Here is a 14,107-nt window from a genome sequence, read left to right on the forward strand (position 1 = left end):
AACAATTTTAATTGAACGAAAATAGTTTACATTGGAATGGAAAATGCATTGTAGGTTGCTTCTCCAAACCTGCGGAAAATCAATGTTTCTCGTATTAGATATGTGAAGAGGATATGGTATAATTTTTTGTATTTCTTTCTATGTGGGATATCTGGTTGTGTTTTCTCTGAAAATTAGATGTAGATAGCGGTAGAGGTGTTTATTCGGTTAATTCGGTTATCGACAGAATCTAATAACCATTAATTGAATTAATCGAGTTTTTTCTTTAATCGTTAACATAATTATATTTTTGAAAACATTTTAATCAAACCAAACTAAATTCGATTAATTTCACCAGTTAACCAAATTAATTGAAATTTATTTAATTGAAATTTATAAATAACATATACTATATATTAAATATTTAATTTTTTTGATTAATTCGATTAAAATCAAAGCTTAAACACTCCTAAAGCTAAATAATATATATATATATATATATATATATATAATATTAAATATTTAATGATTTTAATTAATTTAGTTAATTAACCGATTTTGAACTGAATTAACTGATAATCAAAGTTTGAAAAACATTAACCATTAACCGACCAAACTAACAATTAATTAATTGATTAACCAAAAAAAATTTAATTCGTTCAGATAATTCGGTTTTAACCGAATTATGATCACCCCAGATAACAGCTGACTTTCAGTTGAAACTTTCTAATTTCTTGCATATGAGCTCAACGGATGAAAATAGCAAGCCTTTTCTCATTCTTAACGAGATTATACTCACGTTAAAGGATGAAAATACCATTAACGTTGCATGCTAATAAAAAAACATGATGTTAACCCTTTAGGGTGGAGTAGAAAACAAGTTATATATCTTAATTTTATATTGACTAAATCATGGAAGTTGTAGATCGAAGTTTTTTTATTCTCTGTCTTAGATTTAGTTTCATGAATTATAGATAGATTTTGAAAAAATTTAAGTTGATAGAATGATAGACAACAATGAGACAAATTTATCAATGTCTTGTGTGATAGAGAAAACATTTGAAAAAGATGATTTTAACACTACGTGACATAAGGATGAAACATTGAATTTCATCTTTGTCATGAAAAAAAGGCTTAAGGTTCACTTTTGTCTATGTAGTAAACCCAATTTATTATCTTTGCCCCTATGGTATTTTCGCAACAATTTATCCTTTGAAGTTGCTCAATTATATCAATATTTAAAATATTTACTATTGTTTAGGGTTTTAAGTCAGGGTTAAGATATAGAATGGTGCAATTAAACAATTTTAAGGGCTAAATTGATACGAAAATACCATAGGGGTGAAAATAATAAATTGAGTTTATTACAAGGGCAAAAGTGACTTTTAAACCAAGAAGAAAATAGCAAAAAAGAAAAAGAAAAATGATGTGGCCAATAAGTGGCTTTTGTGTCAACAAAACACAGTCCATGTCGGCATAATATCGATCACATCATCTTGTTGTTTCTGATTTAACACTCGAGTTATAAAAGACTGAGTAATCCAAAATATATTTATTAAATTAAAGAAAATAAAGTTTAGTGATCAAAATATGAGTATAGTCAAAGTTGAATGATGGAAATTTGTAGTTTATCCTTTACATAATAAAATGTGGAGTGTGGAGTAAAATTTTGGCAGCCATGAATTAATGAAATTAAAGAAGCAATATGAACTCAATTGCCTAAAAAAAGAAGCTGAAACTAGAAGCATATTGGCATTAGCAAAAGGGCTAAACCTGCCAATTAATATTGACACAAATTAACAAAGAAAAATCACTCGGAAGCCACTTGACTCCCTGAATCATTGGCCATGATGGGTTCGATCTTTGCAGCTTTTCTCTTCCGCCCTAAACCTGATGATAACCTGAGAAATTAACATTTCGTATCCTCAGTCAGCAAAATTACGAGTGTGTGTGCATTACGAATATGTATGTGACATAAATACATTACTAGTAATATTTTTGAAGTTCTTTTTTATATTTAAAAAATTATATTTTTACGTGGATCAATCTTGCAATATATCAATAAATGACATCATTTTAGTTCTAGTTATATTAAGTATCGAGTTTAGAATCCATCAAGTGTCTTCAATGGTAAAAAAGAATCATGGGTTTCAAATGTAGAGTGTTTGTTTGTTGTCAATAGGTTAAGAAAATTGAGCTCTACTCGATTTGACTACACCCTTTTTGGTGGTGGATTCTCAAGACGTTATAACATATACTACCTTATAACTATTCGAGCTCTATTCGGTTTGACTACACCCTTTTTGGTGGTGGATTCTCAAGACGTTGGGACATTATCTAGGTATGAATCAAATTGAGCTGAGCTAAAGCATTAATATATTCTGAATCAGGGATGGAAATTTTAAATTATCGTGTAGTTTTGATTTTTTTTTTGTATTTTCTATTGATGATCTAATTTCGCACCTCTAGATTTCTAATATAACTTCCTAAATTCGCACCCTTGATATAAAATTTTGTTTTCGTCCATACTGTGAACACTAAATTTTCATTTAAGCATACGTACCCTAAGTGCAAGGAAGTGTCATCATCTGAAGCACAGTTATGATCATCAGCCTTTGAACCATTGAGGGAATCAAGTCTTCTTTCCAGCAGCGGATTCAGTTCTAGTAAATTTGAGCTTTTTTTCTCTCTCAGTTCCTCAACCTATAGCACATTCGGTGGAGAGCATACAAGTTTCAATACCTCAATACGTATGTATGTATATACGTATGCATGTACCAGTTGATTGTTTAGTCTTCGTACCTGTTTACGTAGAGCTTCATTCTCTAGAATAGCTTTCTGTTCCTGAAAATACATAAATATACGAAAGTATTAATCATTAACTACAATTACTTGATTGCTAAAGATGTGCATGAAAATACATTACAATATGTATCAAACACGAGTGTCCGTATTAAATTAAGGATTAGATGAGAATATGTTGATGTGGAGTTAGTGTTAGATAATCGATATATGTTGATATGGAATTATGGATATGATTAAGTTTTTTGAAGTTTTTATAATATTTTGAGGATCATATCTTTATATACATGTTCGAAAATGTATCCGACAGGTGTATCGGATACGAACATTTCAAAAAGAAAAAAATGAAGAGCGGGAAGAACATAAGAATTTAGAATTTACCTGTAATCTAGATGTTTTAAGTTGCTTAAGTAGAATTTGCTCCTGCAAAATTGAAATTTCAGCTTTTAACAGCGGGAAGAACATTCAATAATGTTATGGATGACGATGAGTAATCGATCGTAAAACTATAGGAAGAAAAAGAAATACACACAGATTTTACGTGAAAAACTTTTTTGGAAAAAAAATTACAAACAAAAAAGTGTCGAAAAGTAAAAATTCGGTGGTGCATAAATGCACCGAAAGTAGCTGGAAATTGACACCGAAAAGTAGCTGGAAAATGTTGAATTTTATGACATAGGATAATTGCACATTTAGTCTCTATAATTTATGATATTTACAAGATTAGTCTTTAAGCTTCAACTATAAATATCCTAACCCATTTAACTTCAAAACCATTCTAAATCATTCTAGCTTTCTCCTAATACTAGAGAATTTAAAGAGTTTCTTGAGAGTTGTTTTCTCCTTTTTATCAAGAGAGAATTGTCATTGTTTTCTCCTTGTTAGATCGAGAGAAGTTGTAATTCCTATTTTCTCATAGTGAAATTCTTCTACCGTTGCCCGTGGTTTTTATTCTATATTATTTAGGGGTTTTCTACGTAAAATTTGTGTTTTCTTTATCTTTATTTTTATTTTCTCAAATTATCAGTTGTGCTTTTGTTCTATCCGATAGTCGTCTTCCGCAACAAAAAGAGATAATCTACTTATCTGCAACAAATTGCATTATACTATTTCAGTACCTTTTGGTGCTTAACTGACGATATTCCTTCACATAATTGATTTTCCAGGTGTTTTAGTTCTTTGAGACTCAGACCATCCAATTCCTTACCATTAAGCTGCCTGCAAATCACAAACTGAAATTAGCTAATGGAAATGCTTAATTACACGCTTCATGCATTTTTCAACTTATTGCCTGATATCGAGTTATGTTGCTCGAACTCTTTTCTTTCTTCATGTGAAGTATCGATGTTCGAATACGAGTGCACGTATATGATCTTTTAAGAAGAACCTTTCAAATTTATGCTCGTGTCTGCTGCTCAAAACTCGAATTCGATTTATTTCTATCATCTTAAGATTTGAACTTTTGTTCTTGTTTAAAAGATCTAACACCTTATCCCGCTAGACCAATCAATAGTTCATCCCTCGTTTCTTCAGTTATATATATAAATAGCAAACAACAGAATTGAAATGGCTTACATGTATTCTGTATGTAGCCTCAAGTACTCCTCTTTCATGGCGTTCACATCAATTGCTTGACACTTCTGCTTATTCAACGAAGGGGAAAACAACGTCAGAAAATTATATGAATACGAAGATATGACCTCCAAATACATACAAAAATTTAAAGAAAATCTAAACATATCAGTGTGACGTACATACCTCTGCCTGTTGTTCATCAGAAGGATGCTCTTGAGAATGATGATCATCCTCCATGCCTCTGTTGTATCTTGAAAGAGTGTGTTCCATGCTACATTAATACAATGCCATGTTATTTTTTAAACGCAAAAAAAAACCCCCAGTTTTTCAATTATCAAAAATCAATAAAAAAACCCAGAAAAATATAATTAAATTCATATATATATACCTGGTGCTGGACCATTGATAGACCTTGCCAGTGCTTGAGAAAATCATAACACCAACCTCTGCATCACATAGAATGGACAATTCTTTAGCTTTCTTCAACAACCCATTTCGCCTCTTCGAAAACGTTACCTGCCTGCTATTCAAATTCTCTATCTTTTTTATCTCGATTTTCCCCCTACCCATCTGTTTGTTTTACTTTTTCCCGGAAAAATAAAAGGAGAAAGAATGATAAACCCAGATTTTGTAGCTTCAAAAATCAATGGTTTATAACAAGAAGAACACGGCGAAGAAAATAAGGCAAGAAATATAGGGATTAGTCTAATTATTATAGCAATTTCTCCAACTATGGAAAGTCTAATTATTATAGGGATTGGTTTCTGTTTTTCTTTTTTCTTTTTTGGTTGATTTGTTTTCCATCTTATTTTCTGTGCCTTTTTAGTCAACTGTTTTGGACATTCAACTCTCAATGTGGATTCCATTTTTGCTTGGGTTTCTTTTCTTTTCTATTTTTCTTTTGGTAGGCTCGAAATGAAAGGTTAAGGATTAATTTAACTTAAAGGGTTCAAATTGAATAAAAATGTAAATATCAAGGGTTGATTTTGATATTATATCAACCTTTTATAAACCACCAACATAAATAGAACAATAAATGCATCAAGATTGAGCAAATAGACCTTGCTCTAGTTGTTTGTTTATATTTATGCTTAAGAATTTTAAATTTTTATTTATGTTCATTTATTTTAAGTGGCGTGTGTCGTATTCGTTCGTTTAATATTCATTGTCATGTTTGATTAGTGTTTATGAATATATTCATTACCCCTTAACCCTAGCTCGTTGGTGCTGTAACTTTTACCTTAGATCACATTTTATTCAACATTTTGAGCAACGACCACCCCTCAGGCTCCATGCACTCCTACGCACCTTTCATGCTTGTGTCACACCCCTTCAGCCTCCCTATGCCATCTTACAAGAACTAGCAGCAAAGCTCCGTGACTCTTTCCGATCATGCGTCATGGTTTCTTCTCGCCCTCGATTGCAGCATCCTCCTACTCCTCTTTCTCTCTCTCTCTCTCTTTTATCAGTAAGCCTCATCCCTAAACCTTATCACCAATTCTTTATCACCATCCTCGACCCTCTCCCCCAACGCAGCGCAAATGCCCCCTCAGCTATATGTCTTCTTTTTTACCCTCATGCATGTGCCCTCGACATCCTCTTTACCCCATTTCAGCCTTAGCACACCCTTATCTTGAGCTCTCAACCTTACTTGAGCGTACTCTTCTGCTCATTTTTTCCAACCGACCAACTAACACCCCTCGTTTAGTAACTCAAGCGTGTCTTGCCTGCACCACAAGGGCGCCCTGCCCGTAACTCCCTTCAACCATCAAACCCCACTACCCGATGCACCATCATCCTTGCCCTTGATCGAATCCCAGAACCCGTGTCCTTAAAATCGTGAATCAATTTCTCTTTACCCTTTTCAAAATGATTTATTAATAATTTAATCATTATTTCAAATTAAAACAAAGACAAATATCGATAAGATTATTGAAAATTTATTGAATTATTTAAAATTAGGTTCAATTCGATAGGATGTGTAAGTTTTGAGAATTAAAATTGATATTATATCATGTCATACTATTGTTTTCGTTAAATCAATTGTCAATCTTAATGAAAGGATATCAAAATAGAAATAAAAAACATTAAATATGATTTTTCATAAATAATCTAGTGACTAAAATAAAAATACATAAATAAATAAAATAGTAAATAAAATAATTTATCCTACATATAAATACATAAAATGATATTTTCGTAAATATCCAAAGATGATACATTATCATTTTTCTCCAAATCCAAATCCAAATCCAAATCCGATCCAACTTTACTAAATTTATTTAATCTCACCTAATATAAAATCAAAATTTCATAAAAAAATCAAACTTATAAAATTAAATTAAAATTGAATTAAGTCAAAATTTATCAACAGTGTATTATTTTTCATCTCTAATTAGATCCCATATAGATGAATCATAAAAAGGAATATTCTACTCCCAAACAGTGGCGGATGTACATATAGTTCAGGGTGGGTATGTGTCTATCTTGAAATCGAATTTTTTATATTAGTTGTTAATTTTATTAATAGTATCCACCCTAAAATTTTATTTGTGTTTATTACATACGAATATTTTTTTATTATTAATATATATGTGTTCATCCTAAAAAATATTTATGGGTCCGTCATGGTTTCGAAACGTGACCCAAAAGTTATTAGGAAAAATTCTAGAAGCCATTAGTCAACAGAAACAAGCCGTTGTAGCAAACCAACGGCACATAAAGAAAAGGCGCCACGCATTGAAAATCTCACACACGTTTAGAAAAGGAAGAATGACCTTCTCAGCCCCTCAATTGTAACAGATTAATTATTTTATCCCTTAATATTTTATTGTGTCTTTTTAACCCTTAAACTTTTATATTTTTTCACATTAACCCAAATATAATAAAAAAATAATGACACTATTAAGACGACACTATCTATTTTGTCATACTCATAAAGATCATCAAAAAAATGAAAATGAAAAATTATTATTCATCTCTTATTGAAATATTGAGATCAACTATTTTTTATATTTCTATATTTTTGAAAATTTTGGTGTCGCGATAAAATATGATAAAATAATTTATATTTGGGTTAATTTAATAAAAATAAAAGTCCAAAGTCCGAAAGAAAAAAGAAAAAAGAAAAAAGTAAAAAGAAAAAAGAAAAAAATTTATAGGCTAAAATGATTTAAGTAGGAAAGTTAAAGAGTCCAAAAGGTTATTCTCCCTTTTTAAAAAAAGGCAAAAAATCTTCAATATTACCAAACGAAATAACCGTCTTTTCCCTCTCCCTATAAATAGCATTCAAAACCTCTAATCGTTTACAACAACCAAAAAAATTTCGATTCAGATTTCGAAGTTCCAAATTTCCATGGCAGGTCTTCAATATTACTTTTTCCCCACAGATTTCTTCTATCCTCGTCCAGCACAGTCTTCACCGGCCGTCGATTCTACTCCTCCGGCGACAATTCTGTCGGCGCCGGCCGGGAACAAAAGCTTCTTTGAAGACGAAGATAGTAAGCAGCATGGAATCGTGGTTTACAAAGGCAATAAGACGAGTGTTTCCGTTAGGAAGCAAGGCGAGCAGCTTGGCAGGATATATTTGCGCGCAAAATCGAGCGGATCAACAAGTTAAGTTATCGCGAAACTATATCTCTTTATCTCTTTCGTTGATTTTGATTAGCGAAGAGATTTCGGATTCTTTTTTAATGTGTTCGAAATTAGTTTCAGAGGATCTGTTTGATATGTAATTAAATCAAGTTTTGTGCTGTTTACTTATTTGGTAAGGAGAAGAATTTGATGTTTACAGGTTTTATTTAAATTTGGATTCGGTAATTAATATCTTTACACAGCTGATTTGCTTGAAGGTGGAAAATTGTGCTAAATTGAGAATTTCAGTAGTTGTTTTAGGTAATTAGACTTGGCCAGATGAATATGATCCGAGTTACCACCATGCAAATTGAATGGATATATTTATATATAAATTAGATTCTTGATCATTTTAAGCAAAATATGAATCAATTTTGTGCAATTGTATATATTTAAAAACTTTAGAATTAATTTTTTATTTTAATATTTTATATTTAATTTTTTTCCCTAAAAAGTTAAATGGTATAGTATATAAATGGTCCTCGACTAGAAGGTACAACTTAGTTGATTCCCTCGACTATTAAAATTTATAAAATGGTCCATTGGCTATAAGAAAATATTTTGTTGAATCTCCTGACTATTAAATGTTACAAAATAGACATCTGACTATTCATATGTTCCAAACTCGTCTTTTACCGTTAGAAAATTGTCGATTGTTTGAGCTAAACGTTTACATGCTGACTAAAATATGGTAAAATCATATTTTAATGATGTTAAGCACTGGCTCGCACTCAACGATATAATATTTCAAGTACTGGTTTGACGACATACTGTAAACGGAGAATCGATCCACAAAATACAACTCAATCAGCATGTTAACATTCAACTTAGACGGATGACAATTTTTTAACATAAAAGTATGAGTAGTATGGTGACTATTTTGTAACTTTTAATAATAGAGAGATTCAACAAAGTATCATCCTATAATCAAGGCATCATTTGTGTAGTTTACCCAAAATAAATAAGCCCCTAAATTTAAAAAAAATGACCCTCGAACTCAACTAAAAAACCATTTTTATTCGTTTGTCACATCATCAGTCATCATGAACCATCTTGTTAGCGCCATGAATTATCTTGTTTGTTTGTAATGGTTAACGACGAAAACATTGGTCAAAAGATTAGATTAAACTTTATTTTTGAATTTGAAGATTACATTGAATGTAAAAATAATTCGATGTACTATATGTTCGAAGATAACTAACTCTTAACCATTTGACATCGAATGCTCACATCCCTGTCATTCCTGGTGTTCGATCCCAAAACCTAAAAAACAACAACAATTCCTCTATCACTGAGATCGATTTGGTTCATGCATATATAATTGGGTTTTATTACAATTAATATTTTAATGTTTACATCTCAATATTATATATGTTCATATAAACTACATGTTTAAAATTTTAGAAGTAGGATAAACAGTAGAGCACTCTGTGAAGTCCCTCTTCATGAATTTCAAAATTGAATGGAGCACTCTTCATTTTTTTCAGTATTTATGTTCGAGATATACCCTAATATGGATATTGAGATATAATCCTTTAAAGATCTTCTAAATACATAAAAAAACCTAGCCTCTATTAAGCACATACTCGTATCCAGGGGCGGATGTATTGAGCTCCAATGTTAGAGTGGAGTCCATTAAATTTGGACCTAATCAAATTCAAGCAGTTTACGATTTATCTCGTCTCATTTACAATTCTAATCATTATTATCATTAATGTATGTGATTTGATGAATTGTGGATGCTGTCTCTTACATTCTTTTATTTGTTTTTGCTGTATGCCAGAAATGTATTATTTCTTGTACTTCTGCAGGATTAGAACAGACATTGCCATGGATCTTTTATCACAAGGTTATTGGAGTTTCAACCTTTTTCCTCTTTGTTGAGGGGAAAGCTGCCTCTCCTAATGTATCTAAAGTCCTAGAATCAATTCCAGTGAGTATAAATCTTCGTTCCTCCTTTTGGTTTCTGTACTTTGTTGTATGTTTTACTGTCTATTCCATGGATTTAAATTGCGTTTTTTTTGTTGTGTTACGTTTATCGCAGTTGTAGCAATAGCGAGTATCATTATATTCATTGCGGGTATCATGATTGTACAATAACAGTTCCAGACGACATCTTTACCGCTATATGACGACCGTAATTTGAATAGTCGATTGCTATTTAAATCTCTGTCTATTCCTCATCGATTCTGTTGCTATTTACTAAATCATCTTGTACAGGAGGTGAAAGTGATATACGGAACAAAAGAATTAGAGGAACAACAAGCTAAAAGGTTTGTGCATGATTGGTTGAATTCTGAATAATGAGAAGTAGTTGTTTTCTTGTGTTCTTCTTCTATAGGTCAATTCTTTTACTTTCTTCTTTCTTGTACAAGACTTAAATGACTGCAATGTAATCAAAGTCTCCCTAACCACTGGGGTTGTAAACGAGGAAGTCAGTATTGTTGAATTCGACTTTATTTGAAAGATTACGAGTTTATAATTATTAAATTCAATTAGAAATAGAAAATTGAAGCTCGACTCGAGCTCTAAAAAAATTGAACTCAAAATATTTTCAAACTTAACTCGATAGTTATGGACCTAACTACCATTCTAGTAAGCCCCCATGTTGGTAGACATGAGCTATGGGATAAATAGCGTTGGGTACCCGGGGTAAGCTAGATATGACCTGGAATGTTTTTAATTTACCATTAGATTGTAGGTATAATGTCAAAAATGTATCTGACGTTTGATTAAATAGTCACTTTAGTCTTTATTTTTGAAGTATTTTAGCTCATAATATTTTATTTTGGGGCAAAAAGGCCCCTCTGTGAATTGAAAATTGTTAGTTAACAAAAGGTTAACGCTCCAAAATGAGGGCCTTTTTACCCTAAAATAAAATGTAGGGGGCCCAAAATGCTCTAAAAAATGGAATAAGGGTCAAAGTGGCTATTCAAACAAACGTTAGGGACCTTTTTGCCCTGAAATTAAACATTGGAGTTAAAATACAATAGCCATTTTAATAAACATGGGGGCTATTTTTGATATTATACAATAATTATTCTTGACACCGATGAGCTCATACATCCTGTGGGTGCTCGTGAGTGCTCTCTGAGACGATTACTGTTAGGTTACCAGAGAATGTTGATATGGTTGTCTTTCCAAATTATGCGAGTAGAGCTGCCTTTATAGACTATAATGTTCGTTGCGTTTATTTAGGGGCATAATGATAAATTCAGCCTCCAAGCTTTTACAAATAATCACTTTTGTCCCTATTCTTCATTTTGAAACATTTTAGTCCTTAACATTTCAATTTTTGGTCAAAATAGCTCATGTTAGATGTAAATCATCAGTTGATTAACGGTCAACACATGTTATTGACATGCCATTTTCAGACGTGCTTAATTGGTGACATGACACATGTCATGTTATCACTTTGGATGACATGTCACATGTCATATCTCTTATTTTGCATGACATGGCACATGCCATATTCGCAATTGAACGCATGTGGAAATGTCACGTCAGCAACATGTGTTGGACAATTATTCAACTAATTATTTACATCAATAGGGGATGTTTTGACCAAAAATTAGAACACCGGGGATTAAATTGCTAGAAAAACAGGGATCAAAATGATCATTTGTGCAAGTGTTGATGGCTAATTTTGTGCCTTATTTTGGTGACAAGAAGGTTTGATGGGTAAGTTATTGTTGACACTGAAAGCAAATAAATCATATAAAATTTTCAGGAAAGCAGTGTCGAGGGGGATGATGTCAAGGAACCTTTTACCGAGGTATAATTTCCTATTTGCTTTGCTGCACATAGATGGCAAAACTACATGAAGACTCCAAAGTACTGTATTTCTCCTTTTCTCCACATTTTTTGTTAATGAATTTATGTTCTTAACGCCATTTTTATGCATATCTAGAACTAGAGCAATAGGAAGTTTTCTCATGTCTTTTATATACCAGTGCGATCAAGGCACTTGCCTTGAGTGCTAAGGCACAGTGCAAACTTAGTAAAGCGTACCTTGCTGTTCTTCAGGCGAGGCACATTTGGTCAAGCGCAAACCATTGTGCCCAGAGATCGGACGCCGGGTTGTATGCTACGGACGCAGGTATTTAACTAGTTTAATTTTGTGTGATATTTGACAGTGAGATCAAATTGGATGAGACAGCTGTTCTGCATTATACATACCCCAAATTTTCCGATCTAACATCGAGGCCTGATCGATGTAGTTGCAAGCCTGCAAAGGACGTTGTTAAAAGATGTTTCATGTTAGAATTTGATAGAGCTGTGAGTTCCAATCGATATCATCATCACATTGTTTTTATCTGGTTTTTAACTGGCGTGATCTCTATTTTCTGTTGCCCGTGCTTTCACTTAATTGATTTACTATTGTTGAAAGTTGGAATCTAAGTTACCGATCTGCTATCATGTTGAACTTGATTTAATTAAATACTAGGAGCGTGTTTCTTGATTTCAGCTTTGGCCATTTTATAGGTAAAAGTTATAGACATGACGCATGTTTTCTCACTTTCTCTTTTCATTTCTCGGTAGTTGGCGGTTCACCTCTTTTAATTCCAGTGAATACTCGCAGGTCGATGACTTTTTGGGAAAGAATTAGCTGGAAGATCATTCACGTAGCCGAGGAAGAAGAAAACGTCCCTCTTTCTTCGTGGCAGAGGGGGATTTATAATAGTAACTCTGTCTCTGTCTGATGAGATCTGATATAGGGCCATCATAGTTACTTGTAGGTTGACATGTTATATAAAAATGGTCATCATATCTTTGATTTGCTCTAGTGGATTGACTTCACACGTCAGAAGTTTTGTCTAGAGGTCTTGTTCAAATACCATAGCTAACTTGAGGATTTACGTCCGGAGGATATGAGACTGTAAGAAACTCCGGCAAGTGAAGGTGTCTATTCAGGGGTTCTAAAAGGCTAGGAACCGGTAGTCTCCGAGGATAGTTTCTAGAGGTGTAACAAAAATCATGTTAGATTAGTCCACCACTGCTGTCATCGTGTTTTTGTATTACATTCGGCTAGTAATGTTTGTACTAATTATGGAGGGAGAGTGTGGACTGATAAAGAACTGAACTTGAAGCTTTTGAGGAGGGGCACCTTAACTCGGATTTATGCTCCCATGGTGAGCAAAACTTCCACATTCCTGGTTTTTCGACGATGCTATGATCGTTCATTCACCTTTTCCTCTGTTCCACAGGTTATAATTCAAGGACTTCGGGAATCTGATGTTTTCGCTTCTGTAATACAATTGGCACAGACAACTATGTCGAACGACAAGTTGTCGTCGGTCGATAGTGTCAACTCTTCTAGAATAGATGATCCTGGAATAACTTCGTCCAGAAAGATTATTGTGAAAGAATCCACAGCAGCTGCCCGAAGGATCATGGAAATAACTGAAAATTTTTCTTATGGTTTAGCAATACCACCACTTTCCCCTCCGGTCCTGCATGAGCTTCACATTGGAACATAATGACTTCAAACTCACAGTGAGTACTGCTGCCTCATCGTTCCCAGTAAGAGTCGGAGAACCAAATTGAAACCGGATGAATGAGACTAATTGGTTAGAGCACTTCTCAGTATTCGAACTCCGGGGGGCTAATCCCGATTATAGTATAGATCATGATTGATGAGTGTTGCTACATCTTTTGATATTCTTTTTGGATGCCATAACATGAGCTTCAGCTTATAGAGATCGAAATGGCACATTGCTGTTCCATTGTTTTGCTCTTACCCCATAGGATTTTGCATTCTCGGTTTCTGATCGAAACTTGGCTTATGCTCCGTCGACTTTTACTTTTAGAGTTCATTTAATTAAACTCATTCTCATTCTCAATTCCATGGTTTACATCATCAGAAGATCTTAATTATAAACTCGATCATAACTCTTATAGGTAGTCACGTCTGTAGATTACGTTAATAAATTGACTCCATTCATGGTTACTTCGGCCGTGTTACCACCATGTACTGCATGGGCATTGCCATAATGCCCTGCATTGTGTTGAGTTCTTCACAAGCCTCCATTGTCTGGTTTATAAGCAAAAGTGTAACATTAATATTGCCATGTTAGCATGGTAGGAAGTTTCTTAAGTGTACAATTAACCATTTTAA

General features: G+C 33.0%; 1 protein-coding gene and 1 pseudogene across 1 annotated transcript; one reads left to right on the forward strand and one right to left on the reverse strand.

The window, feature by feature from the left end:
- Positions 1-1,693: 1,693 nt before the first annotated feature.
- Positions 1,694-5,048, reverse strand: LOC120202902 (agamous-like MADS-box protein AGL18). Its single transcript, XM_039203255.1, has 8 exons — positions 4,745-5,048; positions 4,546-4,627; positions 4,357-4,421; positions 3,900-3,999; positions 3,163-3,204; positions 2,782-2,823; positions 2,543-2,682; positions 1,694-1,880 (listed from the first exon to the last, which is right to left on the reverse strand). Exons 1-8 carry the CDS (start codon positions 4,924-4,926, stop codon positions 1,790-1,792), a joined length of 744 nt encoding a protein of 247 aa, XP_039059186.1. The 5' UTR covers positions 4,927-5,048; the 3' UTR covers positions 1,694-1,789.
- Positions 5,049-7,711: 2,663 nt separating this feature from the next.
- Positions 7,712-13,569, forward strand: LOC120202769 (annotated as a pseudogene).
- The last annotated feature ends 538 nt before the right edge of the window (positions 13,570-14,107 follow it).

The sequence above is a fragment of the Hibiscus syriacus genome, unplaced genomic scaffold (assembly GCF_006381635.1).
Source record: "Hibiscus syriacus cultivar Baekdansim isolate YM2019G1 unplaced genomic scaffold, ASM638163v2 tig00009009_pilon, whole genome shotgun sequence".
Taxonomy (NCBI): domain Eukaryota; kingdom Viridiplantae; phylum Streptophyta; class Magnoliopsida; order Malvales; family Malvaceae; genus Hibiscus; species Hibiscus syriacus.

What these genes read in the sequence shown, in the direction of transcription:
- LOC120202902 (XM_039203255.1), bottom strand. Translation starts at nt 4,926, where the DNA reads ATGGGTAGGGGGAAAATCGAGATAAAAAAGATAGAGAATTTGAATAGC. An exon ending in ATCCTTCTGATGAACAACAG is followed by an intron (nt 4,422 to 4,545) that starts GCAGAGGTATGT and finishes TTGAATAAGCAG; the next exon opens with AAGTGTCAAGCAATTGATGT. An exon ending in AGGCTACATACAGAATACAT is followed by an intron (nt 4,000 to 4,356) that starts GTAAGCCATTTC and finishes TGTGATTTGCAG; the next exon opens with GCAGCTTAATGGTAAGGAAT.